Source organism: Haliaeetus albicilla, chromosome 18 (assembly GCF_947461875.1).
Source record: "Haliaeetus albicilla chromosome 18, bHalAlb1.1, whole genome shotgun sequence".
NCBI classification, from domain to species: domain Eukaryota; kingdom Metazoa; phylum Chordata; class Aves; order Accipitriformes; family Accipitridae; genus Haliaeetus; species Haliaeetus albicilla.
This window is the reverse complement of record NC_091500.1, coordinates 29,717,538-29,739,547: the sequence shown is the minus strand read 5'-3', so window position 1 is coordinate 29,739,547 and position 22,010 is coordinate 29,717,538. Positions and strand designations below refer to the sequence as shown.

The window sequence follows — 22,010 nt, the reverse complement described above, 5'->3', positions numbered from 1 at the left end:
ATGGAAGATGCTCTTTTTCAGTGCACGGTGTGACCCAAGATGTGTTTTTCTCAGTCTAAATTGAGGGTTTGCAGCTAATCAGGATCTCGAGGCTTAATCAGGATCTCTAGGAAGAGGCGAGAGACAAAGACTGTGTATATATCTGGTGTATATGGTATATATCTATATAATATATGAGGTATGTGTATCACACTATGTCCCTATAGATATGAGGCTTCGATGCAGGCGGTGGTGTTGTCCTCAATGCCAGAATGTCACAAGGAGAAGGAAAACGCACACATACCCCTAGAAAACTCTCCCTGGAAAAAAAATCTGAATTTCCTTCCACGTAAACTGAGCCTTTCGGAGAGTTTTTTTTCTCTCTGAATTCACAGCAACTCTCTGCACTACCCCCAAATTATATCCTTCCTCTTAAAAAAAAAAAAAATTCTTTGCAACAGCTCTTCTGACGGAGTATGAATGCTGTTTTGCTGTGTTTATTGATGACAACGTAGGAAAATAGGTAGAAAATATCCTTTTCTGTAGCCTCCGGTGATACCAGCCTGTTGGAATCTGAGCGAGTCGCATCTCTCCCTCCCCGGGATAACTCGAAAGATGCGCTTTGTCGCCTGGATGCTAATTTCTCAATTTAAAAAAAGGAGATTGTGGGGGGGGTTAAGGAAATATCTCTCATGCAGCTATGTCTCCCTTCCCCAGCTACCCATCAGGTTAAAAAAAATGCAGGTTTCTAGCAAGGGCGATGTTTTCTTTACCTCCCTAAAAAGCCCTGCTAGCTGCAAATAGAGACAACCCTCTTTAAGAGGTTTTTGTCTTTGGGGGACCGGGGGGGGCTGGCTCCCTAAAACCCTGTCTGGCTTTTTCCCTTTCAGGGCAGTAGAGAGGGGCCTGGTAGGATGCGACGGGTTTTCTTTGTATGCGTGCTCGGATTTCCTGGAGAAAACCCCCAATTTTCGTGATTCTCTGTCAGGTCTGTGTTCAAGGCACTTTTAGGTCGGGGGGGGGAGCGAGGTGGGGGGGATTAGGATGTGGGGAGCAGCAGGTTTAGGGCCCTGGGAAGCTTTGCCTGCATGGGAAATTGTAATTTAGGATAAAAAGGGGGAAAAAATGGGAATTTTTAGTTCAGGTTGAAGGGGGAGAGGGGGGCGGCGGTGCTGCAGTCCGGTGCTTTGCCACGCCGCGCTTTGCTCCATTCGTTTTATATCGGAGGGGGGATTAATTTTATGGCAAAGCAGCGTTTTCTGGGAAGTCTGGATGCTCACCACGTGCTCCCGCTTCCCCGCGTTCATGGTCATGACCAGCAGCGCCGAGGAATGCTTTTATTTACGAGCTGCAAAGGATGGAGCCGACTCCTTAAAAAAAAAAAGAAAAATCCCTCCCTGGGCTGAAAGGAGCCTTTTCCTTCAGCTTTATTTCTGCAGGAGCATCCAGCAGACCCTCGTCCCTTCATCCCCATCCCTTCCCCGGCTGTTTCCCCTTTCCCCCCCCTCGTCTTTTTTTTTTGTTTTTTTTGTTTTTGTTTTTAATTCCCAGCCCGGGAAATGTCACAGCTTTATTTCCTTCCACTTGTTTTTGCAAAGAAAGACCCCCCATCTCCTCCTTCAAAGCTGGCTTCTGGGCGAGGGTCCCCTTTTGCCCCCTCCTCCCACACAAAAGAGCCGCCGCGGAGGGTATCGCCTGTCGCGATGCTGTGCAATAAAGCCTAGGATGTGTTAAAACACACATCTGTATAGGTATATCTCTAGATGCTCCAGCTCAACCATGTGCAATTAAAGGAGGAAGGCGACGTGGAGGAATGCAATGTTTTGGGGAGATTTTGGGGGGTGGTTGTGGGGGGTGATTTTGGGGGGTGGGGGTGGCCGTGGGGGGAGATTTTGGGGGGTGGTTGTGGCTTTGGGTGCGTTCAGCACCTTGTCACCGTGTCGCGGGGCTGAGCTGGCTCCGCGGTGGGTGACTTCGGGCTGTGCAGTGTCGCGGGGACCAGGGCGGGTGTAATTCCACGGGAAAAAAGGACCAAATCCACGCAGGTTTTGCTGAACTGAGCTCCCAACAGCTCCCACCCCACTCCCCCGGCATGAGGCGGCGGTGGGGCTGGAGGCTGGAGTTTGGGGAAGGTGGGAATGAGGGTGAGTTACGGTGAGATGTCAGAAATGCTGTGTTGGATTTCAGTCCCACCATCCCCAAAAACAAATCAATCCGTTTCGTTATTCTTCACCCACCGAGGGGCACTTGTATCCCCCGAAAAACCCCCACCGTCCTCCCCAACACAAAGGCCAAGACACCAGCAGCAACCCCTAGAGAAAATGCCGAAGAAAATAAAAATATATGCAATATTCTCTTCCAGATTGCTTTAAAAAAGGCGGCTCGGTGGGATTTCTGTTTGTTCTGTGTTTGTTCTCCGTGTACGTGGCATTGTTTTTTCTGCTTGTATCCCCTAGTCTAGGTTATTGCGGTTGTTAATATGCATCCTTCGCAGTATAGTTCATATGTAATGTTTCTTACCTCAAGCTATTCTATGTAGGGTCTATGCAAATGTCTGTTATAGCACGTTCTGGCTTTATATAGTCATGTAAAAAGTTGCTTCACAATAATAATAATAATAAAAATAATGTATTATTATGTGATTTCTGGATAATAAATAAAATTGCCCAAACATCTACTTGGTGATTTACTGTTTACTATTTAAAATTAGTATTAACCTGCAAGGTTAATAAAAGAGTAACAAAAAAATATATTGGCCAGCCTTGCCTTCTGTGGCTTGTAGATCATCTTTTGGTAAAAAAAGTAATTAAATGAATGTGTAAAATGCGTTGTAAAAGGAGAGAAATATCGCTTGCTGCGTCGCTCTAAATATAATTAGAAAAATCCTGGGGAAACTAGAAGCATAAGTTAATCTCCAAATTGCTGGTTTAATGAGACTTATACTCGCGCTCGTAGCATTAATTGGAAGCAAAACTCAACCGAGACGCTATTTTGGGGGGTAAAGAAGCTTGAATATGGGCTAATTGGGATTCTTTTGTCTCTGGTGGAGGGTACAGGGGGACTCTACCTCTCCTGGAAGCAGCTCCCTGCCCCAGGGGCTCCACCGCCCCTATGTACATATGGGAACTGCTGTATGGAAGGGTTTCCTTACAGATACGGGAACGTCAAAGGTACCCTGGGTATGGCTTTAAGATGGGAATGAGACGTGAAAGCGCGGCTCTTAAACTGGAAATATATTAGACTGGGTTTAGATTCGGGCATGTTGATGCTCATTGTTATGGTTATGGTTATTAGGACCAGCGTTATTGCGTTTCTTCGGCGTAAATTCGCAGCAAATTCATTTAACAAGAGAAAAAAATAAGCCCGTCAGGCCAATTTAAATAAATTAGATTATGATTTCCTCGATCTCTCTCCAAGCGGATATTTATATACAATGGATTCTCTGCTTTTGCCTTTCGGGGGAGATGCCATACACTTCTCGGAGGCGGGGAAAGAAGCTTTTAGAAGATCGATAAGGGATTTTTATTAAAGAAATGCCAAAGGAAACCATGGTGGAGTCTATGGCGAATTAACTGATCCTTCCCCCAGTCCTGGCCGTATCCAGCCGCAAGCCCAGTAACCCCCAGCTCAGCCCACCCTCCAGTCTGGGCACACTGGGAGCCACCGACCTGAGCCTCAGCCTGGTGAAGTTATGACCAGTTTTTGTGCGAAAAACAACACGATTAAGATAAATTAATATATTTTTCCCCGCTTCCTCAGGCAGGATTCCCCAACACAGGATGGGTGCACTTGGGGTCTTCCAAAGTTATAAAAGGATTTATCCAGTCCTGAGCAGTTAAATCTTTTTTTTTTTCTTTTTTTTTTTTTTTTTTTTTCCCCAGGAGCTGCTTGATTTGGACAGGAGAGGAGGAAGGAGGAAAGCAAATATTCCTGTAGGAATGGGCCCCACTTCTGCTCCTTCCAGCAGCAAACCCCAATCAATCCTCCAGAGAGATTTAAGTTTGGGGTTATGAAGAAGAAATATTTGGGGAAATCTGAAGGGCTTGGGTTTTCTACACAGTGAAAATTCACGTTCTTCCTGTAATAGTTACTTTTAAAAACTTTTTTATTATTATTATTTTAATTTTTTTAACACGGGTGCACACACTTTCCCTCTGTTTCTTCCTGCTCCAGGAGAATATATGTACACATACATTGCACAAGCAAACTCAAGTTAGACTTTTATCCACTTTTATTTCCTTCTTTCTATGTCCCTGCGCCAATCTGGCAGGAAAATGGGCAGGAGGAGGAATTATGTCTAACAGGTCTGAGTGCTATAGGGTGACATAAATTGTATATATTGTAAGTCGGTTCACCTTGAGCAGGAATAGTTGGATTTCAAAGACATTCAAACACTCACGAAAATAGATAAAACTTATTTATTACCAGCGAGCGGATAGAACAAATTGTTGCTTCGCCATAAAATCTGTATTATTTCTGGGCCGGTTTCTTTTATTCAGCAGCGTATTTCATTGCTTCGGCTTTAAAATTAATTCGTTAGCGAGGGGAGAAAACCCTCATCTCTTTAATTGCGAGGAATATTTCTCCTGTTAATGCCAAAGACCGAGGTGCTATTTCACAGCTACTGCAAAAATCGTAGAAAATATTAATGCGTGAGGGTCAGTTCTAGGGATTTATTCCTGTTTCGGTACCTCCAGCGTATACTCGGTATGGGAAATATAATGTGCGAAGCAGGAATACAAAAAGGGCATTTTTTTTCCTGAGGCAGGAGATATGTGCTTGACACCTCTGTGCTGAAGAAATGTCCAATTTCTTTGAATTCCCTCTGCAAAACCCGACCCGACTTCGCGCTGAGCTCACTTCGAAGCCATTAAGAGCCTCTTTAAGCAAAGTTTAATCAGGCAGTCCGCGAGCAACACCGAAAATCAAGGCGGAAAGTCGAAATTCTTTTCTCCCCCTCCTCACTTTCTTCCAACCCACTTTCTCTGAGCCAAATCGGAGTTTTTACACCCAAATCCAGGCGGCCCCAGAGGTGGTTTAGCGGAAGGAAAAATAGGAAGAATTAAAAAGTGCGGGAGAAAATAAAGGCGGCCAGGCTGCTGACACCCAGGTTGGTGCTTTTGCCTGGAGGGGAGGGACCTGGAAACTCTTTTTTTTTTTTTTTTCCCCCCCTCCTATACGTCCCCCAAAATAAAGAGTAAAGGCGTAGCCTATATAGCATGGAGTGCTATAGGCTGTGGGTGCATATAGGTGTTCCCCCCCCCGGGCGTGCGTGGGCTTTGTGTGCGTTCAGCCCTTCGGACCTGGCCAAAAAGGAGCTGCACCAAGAGCGAGGTGAAAGGAGCGTGGGTGCCGGAGGGGGGTATCTTGGGGTGGGGGGGTCACCCTGACTTGCTGAGCATTGCCGTGGGGCTGCGGCGGGAGGTGCTGGGCGCTGGCAGGATGACCCACGGGCGGCGTGGGAATATCACGCAGGGGAACGGTGATGGTGTTGGGCTTCAGTCCAGCACCGGTGGAGATGCTCCGTGTCCACGAGTGGAAATAGTTTGCATCCCCCCGCCCCCCCAGCCCACCCCTCGAAGTCCCCAGAACCAGGCAAAAGCACAGCCCCCCCCCCCCGGCAGCTGCGTTTCAGGGGGCTGCAGCTTAAAGCATCGCAACAATTAACAATACATGTAATAATTCCCATTAAAGTGAGGAGAATGACTGGATTTCCTTCTCCCGGTCTGTGTGTGGCTCAGGCTCCGTCCTTTGGCTAATTGCGTGATATATTAACTGTTTGCTTTCCTCCTCCGTGCTATTATAGGGACTGTTTTCAGGCACATGCCCCCCCCTTATCATTAATATGCCAGTGCGTTATTGCCGAAGAATGCCTCGGTTTGGTTCCGAGTGGGGGTTCATAAATATAAAATAAACACAGAGTGGGAATAATTAGCAGCATTTATCAGCATATGGCCACCCACCCCACTTTGAAACCTTCCAGACCCTGCGAAAGGAAAATGAAGTACTTTGCAAGTAATTAGTTTTAAGCAAATCATTTCAAATGGAAACTTATAGGTAAAGACTAATGAAGTGCAGAGGGGGGGAAAAAAAAGCCTCTTTTTTATTGCTTGGTAGGTAGCAAGTAGACACAGCAATATTTTACTGTTGAGAGAATAAATTAATTAATATATCTGTAGCTAGCAACTACAATGGCTCCATGGATGACTGCATTTAAAGGAGATATATGTATCCAGTCTCATTGGTGTTGTTAACAAGAGTGATAATAAAGATGAAAAGGATAAGAAAGATAAAAAGATCAGTCGGCTTGTACTCCTTACTGCGGCTAAATTGCGTGGATTTTCTAATGGCTGCGTCTTGTTGACTCTCCACAAACTCCTTTTTTTTTTTAGACTCAGACTTCATTAAGTGACTTTATTTTCATGTTGCTCAAATAGGAAATAAAGATAGGCGCCCCTCGCCCCCCAATAAATCTCGTATTAACGATCCTTCTCTGCAGCTTAAGGGGAAGGGGGCTTTCTCTTCTCCCTGTTTCAGGTCAAAAAATGACTGTTTTTGAAAATAAAGTAATTTGCCTGCTTTTGTCAGTCCACATTTTTTTTTTTTACATCTGCTTTTGTGGTACCAGAAAAATGCAGAGATCTTATAACTCCCTCAGTCAGAATAAATCACGTTTAGCCCGTGTTTTGGTCTAGCTGGAATATGAGAGCATGTGCCTCAAATCCGCGTTAAAAATCTACCTGTAATTTTTAAAGAGAGTTTGTGCTTTAATTTTAGGCTTGGGTTAGCCAAACACTGCCACAGAGAACACATAAACCATCAGGATATCTCATTATAAAAACGTTTGCCAAAATTAATTTATTTCAAAGGGAAAGCGTATTAATATTCATTTTTGCAGCCAGTACACTCCTGTGCCTCCCAAACCTACACGTCGGGTGGAGAAGTGTCGATAATTACAGAGAGTGTGGAAATTCATTTTATTTTTATGATTAACCAGTAAACTATTATGAGGTGAGGTGAGACGAGACGCTGCTAAAGGAGAAAGCATTTAAAAAATTAGGTATGGAAAAGTACAGTGTGAGACCCAAGGTAGCAATGAGGAATGTCGGGCAGGCTTCAGGTCCAATAAAATGAAGGGGAAAAAAAAAAAAGGAAAAGGAAAAAAATAAAGGCCATACATACCTTAAATCAAAATATCTTAAGGTAGAAATAATATTGTAAAATGATATTTTAATAGATGGTGTGGGCCAGGGCTTTTTCTCTTTGCTGAAAAATAAATCCCGTGGGGTTTTGCCGGGATCTGCGGGAGTAAATGCGGGGGGTAGGGGGGTTGTACGTGAACACCCCGTGGAGTGGAAATACCCGTGCAGAGCTCCGGTGTGTAACCGTGGAGCAAGGTACCAGTACAGCACAGCTCGCCCTGCTCACCCCCCCCCAGCCAAGGACCGACCAACTCATCTCACCCACGGGCACCCCACTGCCAGGGCCCCGAACTAAAGCAATACTGAGATTTTTTTTTAGCCAGTCGTGCTCATTTTTGGGGGGCTGCCTGGACCACAGGGCTTTTCCTTGGGATTTTTCCCCCGCTGTGGCTCTTTACACCTCATTCTCCCCCCCCTCCCCAAATCTCTCATTTCCAACTTCCAGCCAGAGCCCAAACACTGACTTTATGGGTATTTAAACCAACCATCTTCATCTGTAATTGTGGATGAAGAGTATTTATTGCTCCGGTGGATAACTAGATATATAATTATCTCTTTATAGAGAGACTGTGAAATAAAGCATCTGTCTCCCCCCCCACCCCCAGACACACACAAAGGCGGGTGAACACCGGCAAAGTTACACATCTGCACAAGCACTTCATTTTTATTTTTTTTCCTCCCCAAAATGCATTCATCAAAGTCCGAGGAACCTCTCCTCAAACTTTTAAAAAATCCCGCTAACCCAATGAAATGGCTCTGCCATGGATTTTTTTTTTTTTTTCCCCCCCATTTCTTTCCCGAATGGGGCTAAAGAAATTACCTATTTGCAAAGAGGAGCCGCGCTGGCTGCCGCCGTTCCGCGTTGTCCTTTTTTTATATGGGAAAAGGGATTTTGGGGTGGATTTCGGGGCTGGGAGGTGGGTGGGTAGGGAAACGTGGTGGCGGAAAAAAATGTGCTGAGGGATTTTTCGGTGTCTCTTTGGGGGAGAGTGGGGGGGTGGTGGGGAGGGGGATGCGGTGGGGTGAAAGGGGATTTCTCGGGGAGGATGGAGGGAGACGAAAGGGTCTGCTCGGCTATAACGGAGATTTCTTTTTTATTTTTATTTTTTTTTAGGCAGCGGATAAAACTTGCCTTCACACACACACACACACACACACACCGCCCTCCAAGACTTCAAATAAATTTGTGAAATTTTGATTTCGGGGGGTAGAGGGGCTCCGGGGCAAGAGCTGCCCCTCACCCCCCCCCCGCTTCCCCCCCCATCTTATTTTATATTTTTTTATTTTTCCCTCGATGTCCGCGCCTGCCCTGCCCGCGCTGCCCGCGCTGCCCGCGGGAGGAGCCGCCCGGGCCGCCCGTCTGGGTGGGCGGGGGCCGCCCTCCCAAAGTGAAGGTCAAGTTAAGGCTCCATCCAGCCTCCCCCTCCGCGGCCCCTCCGCGCCGCTCCGCCGCAGCCCCCGCGGGCAATGCCATTGCCGGCGACCTGCCCGCTCGGTGCCGCAACCCTTCTTTTCATGAAAACCCCCTTTTTCCACCCCCCCCTCCGGAGAGATGAGCCGAGTGCTGAAATAGCAAAGGCGGGCGGGGGGGGGGTGTCGGTTTTATGGAGCCTTTTTCTCCAAACCCTGATTTTTTTTTCATCCTTTCTCCCCCCACTAAGCTGGACTGCAGACTTCAAACAAGGTGTTTCCCCCCTTCTCCTTTTTCTTCTTCGGTTTTTTGTTGGTTGTTTTTTGTTTTTTTTTCCCTTCTCCTCTTTTCCCAGCAAGATGCAAACCCGTCTGCCGTGGAGGAAATTAAACATCATAAAGAAAAGCCCAATTAAGGTTTAATGTCTGAACATTACCATTTCCTCCAGAAAACAATGAAGTTCGCTCGGTAAGGAGAGAGGCAGAAAGAAAGAAAAGAGGGGGTGGAGGGAGGGAGAGGGGCAGAATTTTTTGTCTCGAAGAGGGGAAAAATTGGGTATTGAGGGGTAATCATTAAATAAAAAGGGGGGGCGGTTAGGTGGGTGTAGGAGATATTTGGGATTGAGCCAAGCTCGTCTGCTGTCTGTGCTCGGAGATGGGGATAAATGGAATAAAATAATGTGGATTTTAGTGCGTGGGCAAAGCTGGTTTCTGCTCATATTTGACTCCTGGAAAAGGCCTGAGCAGGGGCTGAGCTCGGGGGGGGGGGTGTGGGTGTTTAATAATAAATAAGCAATAACCCAGGGAAAGGGGTGAAAAGGGGGGGTCGGGCGCAAGCGGGGTGGGTAAAATCCCTGAGTCCTTTTACCTCTTGCCTTGCAGTTAAGTGGTGCTGTCCTTCCCTCTCTCCCTTTCTCCTCACCCCACCCGGAGCTGATTTCACCCTGAAACTCTGCACTCCAGAAAAAAAAAAAAAAAAAACCCAAACCCCAAAAACCAACAAAATGAGGAGGGGGACCTAAAAAAAAAAAAGGCGGAGGAAAAGCCAATGCAACGCACCCGAAACGGCAAAAATCACCCAAACCCACCGCGCTTGTGCCGTGGGAAAACGGCAGAAAGAGGAAAAAGCTTGGCCGGGAGGGGACATTTGCCAGGTTTGGGTTTGTGTCTCTGCACCCCACTTTGCCCCCACCCTGAACCCCAAATCCCCCGGCCCCTCTCCCACCTCCCCTGCGAGCGGCGGGGGCTGCCGAGCCCGGAGTGGGGACGGCAGCCACCCAAATGTGGATATTCCCCGGGTTTGGGGGGGTGGGGAGGTTCTGCTCTTTCTTTCTCTTCTAACAGGGCAGATCTCTGGGGGGGGGGGACGATGGAGGGCTCCGTAGATGTGACAATGATCCCCTGCGAGGGGATCGAGCATCCTCCGGTGCTGCAGCCCCTCTTCCCCGGCGGCCCCGCTCCCCGCAGCCCCCCAAAACACCCGGGAGGAGGAAAAAAGAGGCACCGTGTTTCTTTATTTTCCACTTCCGCGAGAAAATAGCATTCAATATCCCCCCCGCCCCGGTGTTCGGCCTCTGCCTTAGAGTCTACTCAAAGGGTGAAAGAAATAGTGTGTTGGATACCCCGCACTGGGAAGGATGGAAGGCGATCAGTGTAATGTAATTTTGCAGATACTTGCCTTCATTTAATATGAAGAGGTAACTATATAGTTATTTAGGCAAACCTATGCTCTACGGGATAGAACTCCACAGAAATACTCAATGAATAGCAATGAATAAAGATCTATGCCTATTTATGGTGTAAACGCAGATAACTTAATACTTCTGCACAGTTGCCCTTGCTATAGACTCACAAATTTCTAATAAATATGGAAATAAAGAAGGAAGGAAGGAAGGAAGGAAAGAAAGAAGGAAAGAGAAAGAAAGAAGGAAAGAAGGAAGGAAGGAAGGAAAGAAACGAAGAAGGGAAGAAAGAAAGAAGGGAAGAAAGAAAAGAAAATAAAATAGGCTGGAGGGACCAGAAGGAGGGATTAGGTAAGACTCCGATTATTGGACCGATTTTAATTCATAATTTGTCTGCTCTCAATACATGAGGTATTCTAAAGCCAGTACCTTATCAAAGGAGAACTCCGGCTACAGGAATTTATATATATATTCATTTCAACTGAATGTGGCACCAACAAAATGCTCGACCCTCAACCCCGATGAAGAAAAAGATGCGAATATCATTTTTTTATTCTGCAGGGGAATAAAGGAGCCGCGCTCCTTGCAGAGGGCATAGAGTGAAGCAACTTACTGAAAAGAGATTTTTGTGCCCCTCTGCTTCTCCGACTGAAAATAAGAGAGGGATGCGCTTTTGCATGCGAGGGCATATTTTATAGGCGAAGGGCCGTGAGTGCGCAGGGAAAGGCAGGTACATACATTAGCCCCATAGGTGATGGGGAAGGGTGGACACAGGCATTTTCCACCCCTATACCTCCCACTCCTTCGCCGGCAGCATTTATCTTCCCAAAGCTGGATATACGTTTGGAAAATGTCACCCCGTGAAGCAGCTGAAGGATTTTGTTTCGTTTTATTCTGATTAATGCGGGGATGGAAGAGAGAGCCCAGCGCCATCGCGCCCTCAATTGCGAATTATTGAAGTTTATCCCCATAAACTGTTGAGATTCGCCTTTGATCAATGGTTATCTGAGGGAAATATATCTAGGTGCTAGCTGTTGTGGAAAAAAAAGTATTAGAAAGAAAATAAATTAAAAAGGGGGGATGCGGGAGCCAAAGTATTAAAGTGCAATACTTGGAAATTATTTCCTGAGTATTTAAGGATTAAATACCACGCATGCAAACGTGTGTGCGGTTTTAATAAGGCTGGGGAGGATTAGCCGCCCACGTTCTATTCTGAACTTTGCATTTCGGGCTATTTTGCCAATAAATGAGTTACCCAACAGAAAACACATTTTCCCTGCCACAATTTCCGACTTTTTACACAGTTTTGCACATTTTAGTGGCGCTGCTGAAGTTATCAAGAGGGCATGTCTGGCGAATAAAGGAATTTCTTTTTTTAAAGGTTTGGGTGTGTTTTATATGTCTTCCTTTGTGTTTAAGTAAGTATTTTTAGAGGTTTGGAGGGGGGGGAAGAGAGGGAGGCTGTGGAATAGAAATAGGTGTTGCTTAACGAGCTCCTCTGGGTTTCCTGTCTCCTCTGAGCTGAATTTCGCAGCGGCTCTAGGAGCGAGTTTAGCACGCTGTGAAGTTTTACTTGAATTCCCCAAACCTCGCCGTTTCACATGCTTCAGCAGCTCCCTGCAACTGAGCTGTGCAGAGGAAAATAAAGTAAATAAATAGATGGAAACACATAGGCATTGATATTCCCCTGGCCTCAGCTCTCCCTGTGGAGGAGGTGGGGAAGGACCCGCGGCTGATGAGAAAATAAAAATAAGTGGGAAGGCCGACTGGCAAAGTGTTAGTTATATTGGTTATTATTAAGCCCAACTCTTCTTAACGCCTCTTCGGCATCACTTCTATTTGAATCCGACACCCGCCGCACATTTTTATCCCAGACAGTCCCAGCCTTGCCTGCGGTTGGGAAGCATAGTTCAATCTGCTTTTATCTTGATTAAGTCCACATGATTTTGAACTTGCAGCTCAGGTCTAGAGAGATCTAAGTCCTTTTTTTTTTTTCCCCCTTTGAATTGTTCACAGCTTATATAGTTTTCTTTCGCAGCCTGGCATCCATCCAATTAAATTTATCTTTGCCATTTGGGGACAATAATATTTTCCAAGCGCTTCCCACTTGTAGCTATTGTCTCTCCCTTCAGATTTCCTGTACACATACGCGGTGTCTAGTAATCTGTTTACTGGCCTGAGTTTCCTCTCTTTCTCTTTTTCTTTTTTTTGAAGTCCATCTGAGGAAGTAATTGTAGTACCGTCGTGGAAGGGAGGGAAAAATCACTTTGAGAACATCTGATAGGCCAAAGTCATTAGACATCAGAAGTTGGAGCCTATTTAGCAAAAGCAAAGCACATCTCTGAAGCTGCTGAGAGATGCATCTGCTAAAGAAGTGCTTTTTGCACCCACTCGCAATGCATTTGCAGCCCCGAGTGAGCACAGGTTAGCAAAGCAGGTTGGAAAAACTCCTTTATTTCTTCCCCCAAAGCAGGAGGCAAAGCAAACTCTCATCAAGTGGCTGAAATAGGGAAAGGTTCAGGGTCTAAATTATGCATCAGATATCTTGAGAGCACAGTAAGTAGCAATGAGTAACGTGGTAAGCCAGGTTGGTATAAAATCTATTCTCTACTTTTTTTTTTCTTTTCTTCTTCTTCCCTTTCCCCCCCCCCCGCCCCCAGTCAGTACTTTCCCTACTGTACGGGCTCGGACAAAGACTTCTTTATGGCAATACTTACAAAAAAGTTTTTGACCGAAGTTGGAGGTTGCTAACGAATTTACATTGCGTTCAGATAACTCCAGCTTTGGGGGGGGGGGGGGGGGGGGAGAAAAAAAATAATATCTTCTCTCCCTGATGGGAGAAAAATAAAAAAATTAAAAAAAAAAAAAGAAGAGGAATGATTTATTGAGAAGAGTTCAAGTACAGGATTAACCTAAATCAAAATATAACTTCAGATGTTTACACAGATCAGCTAAAGCCAACTTTCACAACTCCAAGTTTTTGATTTTGGTACAATTGCTACAACGTTTTTTGGCCACGAAATGCCTCTAACATCCCCTTAAAATTCATGTTAGTAACACAAAACACATCTTACAAGCCTTGAGCCTATTTGCCTGCTGAAAACGCTGTTAAATGTGTTAAGTGTTTGCATTATATCAGGCAAATGAGTGCGGACTCCGGAGAAAGGGGGGGTTGGCTTGGAGGGGGGGGGAGGGTTGGAATTTTTTTTTCCTTGCTCTTTGCTTTTTCTGCTGGGGCAATCTGGGTAGAAAGAAGTCTCCGGTTGAGATGCCAGCATAAAGCTGGGTGTTTATATATATAATTGCACAAGGAGTGATGAGCTCGGTGCTGCCGCCTCCTTTTCCTTCCCTCTGGCTGAGAAATAACTAAATAGAGGGGGAAAAAAATCTTCTGGATGGGCCAGTTTCATCTTATACACAGTCATATCAAAACCAACAAAAATCAGACCTTTCCTCTCCCCTTCTCAAGTTCCCCCAGATATTTTTTCCCCTTTAAAGAGCACAAATACAGCTTTTCTTTAATTTTCCCCTCCACGCTCTAACCTTTCCCAGTCGCTAGGAAATGAAGCAGGTTTAAAAACCGAAGAGGCTGAAATGCTCTGGATGCTTTAAGACTATGCCTTAAAGTTATTCGCCTTTTTTTTTTTTTTTTTTTAGGGCAACCAAAAGGAATGCGAGCCGCCAGCCCTCATTCCGTTTTATGGTGGTCACTTTGGTGGTCAAATTCAAGTGCTGTGACTCCACAGCTGCCTCTTCTCTGCTTCCTTGCAGGAAGCAGGCAAATCCTATCCTTTAAACTGGGTTTAAGAACCAAAACGACACCAGGGCTTGGTTTAGATGTATTTACCTACGAAGAGCAATAAATTATTCACGCACCTAGAGGAGAGACGGCGAGTTTTATGCCACACGGATTTTTGTTGTTTGCTGTTCTGTTAGGGTTTTTTGGGGGGGTCTGTGTGCTTTGTTTGGGGTTTAAGAAGCTGCTTGGATATTGTTTTTTCAACAACAGGCTTTAAGTCCTCGCCTGGTTGCAAAGCTTCGCGCCTACAGCCTTCCTATGGAATCGAGATTGGGATAAATGTAACAAAAAATGTGTATTTTGGAGCCTTTCCCCTTTTAATCCGAGGGAGAAGATCCTCCACGCAGGTTGCAAACAGGAGGGAATTGGGGAAAAAAATAATTACACTCATAAACAATAGCTTAACATTATTAGTTTGTAGTTAGTATTAATATTGGTCCATAAAAAGCCAAGTTAAAAGATCGCTGACACTTTAATTAAAAGTTTTGTCCAAAACGACGTCCAAGTCATAAAGTAGGGCAGATTACAAACCTGAGGAAATCCATCTCTGCAGCCAGAGTTCTTGCCCCTATATAGATATATATATATATTCATCAGCCAAACGGTGCATTAGAGAGGAAAACACAGCTCATTTTGGAATTACAGACATATTTATATGTGTGTATATCTCTCTCTCCGCACACACGCATTCAGAGAGGCTCTCACGCCCCGATCCCTTATAAAAAGGGTTTTATGAGAACGGCTCTTTAAATAGAAAATACAAAGCTAGAGAAGGAGTGGGGGGAATCCAGAAATTAATGAGAATAAATGATCAGGAGTGCGTTGGTGCATTAGGGGGATGAAGAAAGCTCAAAGTAAGGAAGAGCACACAACCTTAGCATGTGAAGCCGCCATGTTTCCCTTCAAGATTTCCTAATAAATACATAAAAATCCGGGCACACTGCCTGATAAGCACCATAGTTTGGAATGCTCTACTGAAATAGCCACTGTATTTTTTGCTCAGGCATCTCGAAATCCTTTGCTCTCTGCTCGGCTGCAAGGTACGGACTTGCGAGGCTGTTTTCTTCCATTAAAATCAACTTTATTTCCTCCGCCCCCCTCCTTGCGTTGCTGCAGAATTGCAGGGTATTTATATTTTTAGCAGAGGCTGCACCCTCCGCCCGGTTGCTCGAGGTGCGTTTTCCTCCCCATTTCTCTAGATCTCGCCTCGGAATTAAGCAACCCCCCCCCGGTTCAAATGCAAACAGCAAGTTGGGTGCTAGCAACTGAAATAAAATCAAATAGAGAAGAGCGAGGTGAAAAAGGAGCTGCCCAGGGATGCCCAGCTCCAAGAGGGACATCCCCGAGCAGGGCTGGGACCCTCTGATGCTCCTTTTTGGGGAATTGGTTATTTTCGGGTGAGTTTACGCATTGTTTTTTCGGGGAGCAAAGCGAAAACCCAAGCAGCCGTCGAGGCTTTTTCTGCTCCCAAGGCTCAGTGCTCTAAGGCTGAGATTTGCCTTTTTTTCCTTCTTGCTGTTTGAATTTACTGCGACTCGGTTTGACAAGATCCTCTCTGTAAAAGCGTCTCCCTCTCTCCTGGTGCGTTAGTTTTGTTCTGAGTATTCAGCCCACCACCAAATAGATCCCATGACGGACTTTAGTTGGGGTTTATGTGTGGACAATTAAATATTTTTGTTTATTCTTCCTTTTACTGGGCGTTTTAAAAGGGATAATTCAAGGGGAAAAAACCGCCTAAGTGGCATCCCGTAAAGAAAAGGATAAAAAAGGGGGGGCCGGGGGGTGGGTGCGCTGCCATATTTTCATACAGAGATGAAAGCAGCCACCTCTGCTCGGCAGAGAAATATTTCCCAGCCCAGGCAGATGCTTTCTAATCCAGGTGAAAACCCGATTAGCGCCCAATTGTTGCAGGCGATTTTGTTCCTTCAAGACTGTTTAAAGGCGGCGGGCTGACGCCTCGGAGCCTGGTACCGCGGAAGTTACGCGTCCTTCAGGTGCACCTTTCCAGAGGGTTTGCAGAAGAGGTTTTTTTCTTTTTCCCAGAAATTTTTTTCCCCCGCCAAATAATTCTTTGCCAAACTCGCAAAATATCTGGCAGCACTTCGGTATCCCTGTTTTTTCGTAGGAAAACGCAGAAGGACAGCGAAAGAGGAGGCTCCCGGGGCACGGGATAGAAGACAAATGACTTTAATAAGAATATCTTTTTTAATTCAGCTGGAAGAATAAATGATGAGAGTATTGCTGAAAGTACATTCATTGATTGACAATAAACAATTGCATTAAATATTCAATATGCCACTCTTACGTAATAAATATTTAACCAAACATTAAAGGAGGTTTTCGAATATTTATTAGACATTGACTTAATTCATTTGTTCTATTCCTTGATATATCGCTAATTCGATATCAAAAGTCATTAAGCCAGGCCTGCTTTAACTTTAAAGTTGGAAACTTTACACGATCCCCCGCACACTGTCATTGCTTAAATGGTATATTCTCCATAAAGCATGCCAACTTGGTTGATGTATAGTTGATGTGCACACAGAGATCAACATAATTAGCGTATGTTAGAAGCTTGTTAATTAGCACCAACCCCCTCGCTCCCAGATAGAGAGATAGATAGAGATTTACTTATAATTTAGCAGCCCAGCTGTAGGAAGAGCTGGGCATTCCCGCCTGCAGCAAGGTTTCGAGAAATGTTGGAAAACTTACTTCTGCGTCTCCAGCGATTTTATTGAGCTACCTAAAGTCTACGCAGGAACACTTCTAAGGATAGAAATAGCCAGAATAATAAATTATAATAATCAGCGTAATTGAAATATTAAAAAAAGGCTGGAAAAACCCCGTTCGAGCTCCCTAAGACCCTCCCTCTCCCCCCCCCTCCCCAGCCCAAATCGCCCCCACCCCATCTCCAAACCCTGCTGAAAAGCAGCAAGCGGAATCCAAATAGGAAGGAGAGGAGGGAAGGAAAAAAAAAAAAAAAGGCAAGGAAAAAAAAAAAAGCAGCAACTTCACAAGCCGCCCCTTGTACTTGTTCTGCTGTGAATGCTTACAAGGGGTGTGCCTTCGGGAAAATGAATACAAATCTGCAATTGATTTTCATAATGTTTCTGCGGTGTTTGCAAACCAATCGTTTGAACCTCTGAGATCTTACCTAAGTGAACCACTCCTACGCATCTAAGTGCTCCAAACTGATATATGACAATATCTACTTTGGATCACGTGTCCTCCGGAGCGACTAAGACGGATAGCGCGTCATCTCGCCTTCCCAAATTTTTTCCCCTCCGCACATCGGATCCAAAACATCTAGCTATAGGAGCAAGAAAAGGAGAAAGATGTTTAACTCGGTGAACCTGGGCAACTTCTGCTCCCAGTCGCGTAAGGAGCGGAGCGCCGAGTTTGGAGAAAGGGCAGGTTGCGCTTCTAATCTCTACCTCCCCAGCTGTACCTATTACGTCCCTGAATTTTCAACTGTGTCATCTTTCTTGCCACAGGCCCCCTCTCGCCAAATCTCCTACCCTTACTCCACCAACCTCTCGCAAGTGCAGCCCGTGCGAGAGGTCTCCTATGGTCTAGACCCCTCAAGTAAATGGCACCACCGAAGCAATTACGCCTCGTGTTATTCCGCAGAAGATCTGATGCATAGAGAGTGCATCCCGCCTTCCACCATGACCGAAATGCTAATGAAAAACGAGAGCGTGTACAGCCACCACCACCCCAGCTCCAACCACCCGGCATCGACGGGATTCTACACCAGCATGAACAAAAACACTGTCTTGCCCCAAGGTTTCGACCGCTTCTTCGAAAATGCCTATTGCGGGGCGGAAAACCCGAGCGAGCCCTGCCTGCAGAAGGGCGAGGGCAAAGTGGAGGCAGAGTCCCAAGCCCACGCACTGTCATCCCGCGGAGAGCAAGGTATAGACCCGGAAGATGAGGAGGAAAACACAAACCCAGGGTCTTCAGCCTCGTCCTCTTCTGTCACCAAGGAAGGAAGCAAAAGCAGCAATTCGAGTAGGTAGAGCAGTAAATGGAAAGGTTAAGGGACTAGCCCGTGTGTTTTGTCGGTCAAATTTTATGTGGAGTTTTATAAGCATTCAAAGGATTTTATTATAACCTACAAAGCTCTTTCTTCCAACGAGAAGAATTTTTACGATGGGAAAAGCTCTTTGAAAAAAATGGAGATGTTAGGCGCAGACACAGTATCTTAGAGTCTGTGAAATTTTAAAAGCACACCATCGTGACAAATATTAACTTTGATCATGAACTTACATGAGCATTTTAAAAGGATTTGGTCCCGGGTTGCTGAGGGTAAAAGGCAATTGGGCAGAACACTACTTTAGCTGCCTCTGCTTGCTTTTAGGCATTAAGATGCATGCAAAATGTTTGGGGCGGCTTTTTTTCCTTTTTTTTTCTTTTTAATTAAAACTGTATGTCGAGTCTTTTCTCTTGGTGGGGGTGCAGTGCTACGGGGGAAATCTGCCGAATTTGCAGGCAAAGCCGAGCATTTTCTTCGACTTTTCTGTTTAAAGTGGCATTTATTCTCCTCCAAGCCTAGTGGAGCGCCTAGCTTTTGTCAGGAAGGGCTTTTACTTACGTGGTTGTTTCCTTGGGTCTTCTGGGGGTTTTTTTGTATGCACTCACATATTCTAGGCAGTCTTAGAGGAGCTTTTTTAAAGACTGGATCCAGGCAACTTTGCAAGTTAGCGTTCAGCGTGGGGCTCTTTTGGGAAGAGGGGAGGGTTGTTTTGTTTTCCTATTTGCTTTCGGGATGCAAGTCGCCTTTTGCAGCTCAGATGCTAAGTTCTCTTTTACTTTGATTCCTTTTTGCGTGTGTGGCAAGGACTGGAGTTAATCAAAAACTTATGCGGAACATAATATCTAGTTCCTCTAATTCCAACCTTGCTCATGCTGTTTCTATACAGATAACAGATTTGCAGCTGAGCGTGGGTTTTTCTCCCCCCCCGCCCCCGAGCCTCTCTAAACCCAGCTCCAGCAGCCTGCTGCCTCCAGTCCCGGGCTGTTCTTTATTTAAAAAAAAATAACTTATCTGCACCGAAAGTGTCTGCATGTGCCTGCGTTAAGCCCCGTGCAGTGGGAAAATAATTACACCACGGTCCTTAAGACCCTGTGTAACCTCACCTCTGCTACCCCTAACAATAGGCGAACTGCTGGAAGATATCTCCCCCCGCGTTAATAACTGGAGTTATCAAGCTGCTCCTATCTATCTGGTCAGCTGTGAAGATGAGTCTGTGTCTTGCATTTCCTTAGGATATTTACCCTGCCTTCTGGTTCTTTTAAGGTGCTCCCAGAACGAGGAAGAAGAGATGCCCCTATTCGAAATTCCAGATCAGAGAGCTAGAGAGAGAATTTTTCTTCAATGTCTATATAAACAAAGAAAAAAGGCTCCAGTTGTCTAGGATGTTAAATCTTACTGACCGACAGGTTAAAATTTGGTTTCAGAACAGAAGAATGAAAGAAAAAAAATTAAGCAGAGACCGCCTGCAGTATTTCTCTGGAAATCCCTTGTTGTGAACATCTTTTGAAATCCCCTCTGCTGGTGAAGTGTATGTGTATTGAGGAGGAACAGTTGCGAGCATGGGTTTGCCCTTTGAGTCGACAAAGCAACCTCAAAGTTTAAGCCTTTTCGTTACTTATATTTGTATGTCTGGGACAGTGCTGAGTAACAAAAGGAGTGAGATTTTCTTTCAGTTCCCGCTTCAAGGACTTGAATTCCATGAACGTTTTATTTAACTTTTTTTTCTTTTTTTTGCCTTTTTTTGGTTTGTTTTTTCTTGAACAGGTTGGGATTCCCCCTTTTTTTAATTATTATTATTATTATTATTATTATTTTTATTTTTATTTTTATTGTTATTATTATCTAGGCACCCTGTCCATTTGAATAAACCGCAGTGCTGTGTGTTACTACCACGGTGATTTCAGTATGCAGCTGTGTTATCACAAGAGCGGCCAAAGTCTCCCTGTAGGATCAAATCACTTCATCTGGGGTGAGTGTGTGAGTGTGTGTGTGTGTGTGTGTATGCACACACAGACATGTGTGTCCTTGTGTGTGCGCGTGTGTGCACATTCACACCCACCCCGCTCATCTCTGTTCTAAGGAAGATCATTATTTCCACCTTCCCCATCCACCCTTTCTCTCTAAAAATATATATATGCATATATATCTGGGAGTGTGTGCGCGTATATATCCATATATATATATATATATATATTCTCTGCAGTATCATTTCTACATTTGGAGTCGGGGGGGGGAATCCATACGAAAATACATTTGCAATAACTGTCTCTGAAATGGTTTGTAAATAAATTTCGTAGTGCTTTCTTTTTTTTTTTTTTTTTTTTCTTTTTCCCCTGGAAATGGGAGACGAAGAACAACAAGAGAAAAAAAAATCCTGAAAAAGAATAATAATTAAGAAAAATTCTTTGTGTATGTAAAGTGAGTCCCCGGGATACTCTGTGAAATTCTGTGGCAAATAAAGACATTGCAAGCTGTTCTACATTATGATTTTATTTGACCATTTTATTAGAATTTCCCCTCTTAAAAGCCTCTTTGCGGTCATTGTGGTGTGGGGGTTTTTTTTCTATAGGAGTTTAAATACCTGAATGCATATCAGAAATATCATCTTCCATATTCATGGGACTCACTGCAATCTGCTCTAATAGCACGGGTATTAATATGAAACCTCCACCTTGGAGTACACGTTTGGTGTGGAGTTCATTGTATTCATCAGCGAACTGAAATTTATAGGATTTTTCTTGGCCCAGTAATCCTACTCTGAATTTGGGTCCAGATGTCTTTCGCTGTTTTCCGGTTGTAGTTAATCTTTTTGCATTTTCATGAGAACAATATATTAGTCTTCTTAAAAAAATAAAAAAATAATAATAAAAAAAGAATGAAACTCTAATTACACCGAGAAACGAGCTGCATTTCCATAAGTCAAGGATACCTTATACCTACAAAGCACAAATGCAAAGTCAAGTCCTTAAATTCCTGCTTAAGGAAAACAAGTTCAACTCCCAGGCACAGGGCATAAAAGTGATTTTTCTTCCCCCCCCTGTTTGCACAATGACTTTTTTCTCGCAGTGTCCGAAAGCAACACAACGTTTTCGAGGACAAAGAAATCCCGAAGATGCCGTTGGTGATGTGGTGCATGTATTTTGTGTACATACAACAATTCGGAAGGGTTGGTTTTTTTTGGGGGGGGGTGGTTTATGTTTGAGGTTTCCAATCTGGATGCTCTCCTGCTTTCTGATGTGGAGGGATGGGATTGCGCATATGGACGAGGGCGGGGGGGTGGGGGGGGACAAAGAGGGGGGAATAAAACCCCCAGCAGCCAAGAAACAGCACATTATATTCCCATCCATTGAGCGTGTTCTTGTAAAATTCTCATACTTGCTTTTAAATACAACCCTGTTGAATGAAAAACCCTTTGATGGTGTCTTCTGATTTTATTTGACAACGGTAGGGAAAAAAAATGATAAACCCACAAAAATGCTCTTCGTTTGCACCCATCCAAACACCCTTACCCCCCCCCCGCGCAATTAAACGCAAACCAACTTCAAGCTTTCGTGATAGACCCGTCACGATATGATCTTGAAAGGATGTTCAGAGGCATGTTTCTCATTAAAAGAGTGGGAAAGGGAAGAAAAAGGGGCTCCGTGGATAGCAAAACGCTTCTTTATTTTCTATTTATTTTTGCAAAGCCTGCCTGCTGAAAGGATGCTTGTCCCCGGCCTAAAATCTCGCCTAAGCTTTACATTCAATAAACTAGGCGTAAAGGAGGGGATTTTTTCTTTTTCTTTTTTTTTTTTTTTTTTTTTTTTTTTGCCGGCTGCGAAGTAAAATAGACAAGACGAAGATAGGAGCCATCTTCCTGGCAGATGTAGCTGCACGCCGGGACCAGCCCGAGGAGGGGGCTT

General features: G+C 44.7%; 2 protein-coding genes across 4 annotated transcripts in view; one reads left to right on the top strand and one right to left on the bottom strand.

Annotated features, from left to right (window-relative positions):
• The window catches only part of LOC138689806 (zinc finger protein 385A-like), a 282,741-nt gene that overhangs the window by 91,592 nt on the left and 169,139 nt on the right, over nt 1-22,010 (bottom strand). The window lies entirely within an intron of this gene.
• HOXC11 (homeobox C11) lies at nt 17,297-20,750 on the top strand. Its single transcript, XM_009918077.2, has 2 exons — nt 17,297-18,083; nt 19,372-20,750. Exons 1-2 carry the CDS (start codon nt 17,408-17,410, stop codon nt 19,602-19,604), a joined length of 909 nt encoding a protein of 302 aa, XP_009916379.1. The 5' UTR covers nt 17,297-17,407; the 3' UTR covers nt 19,605-20,750.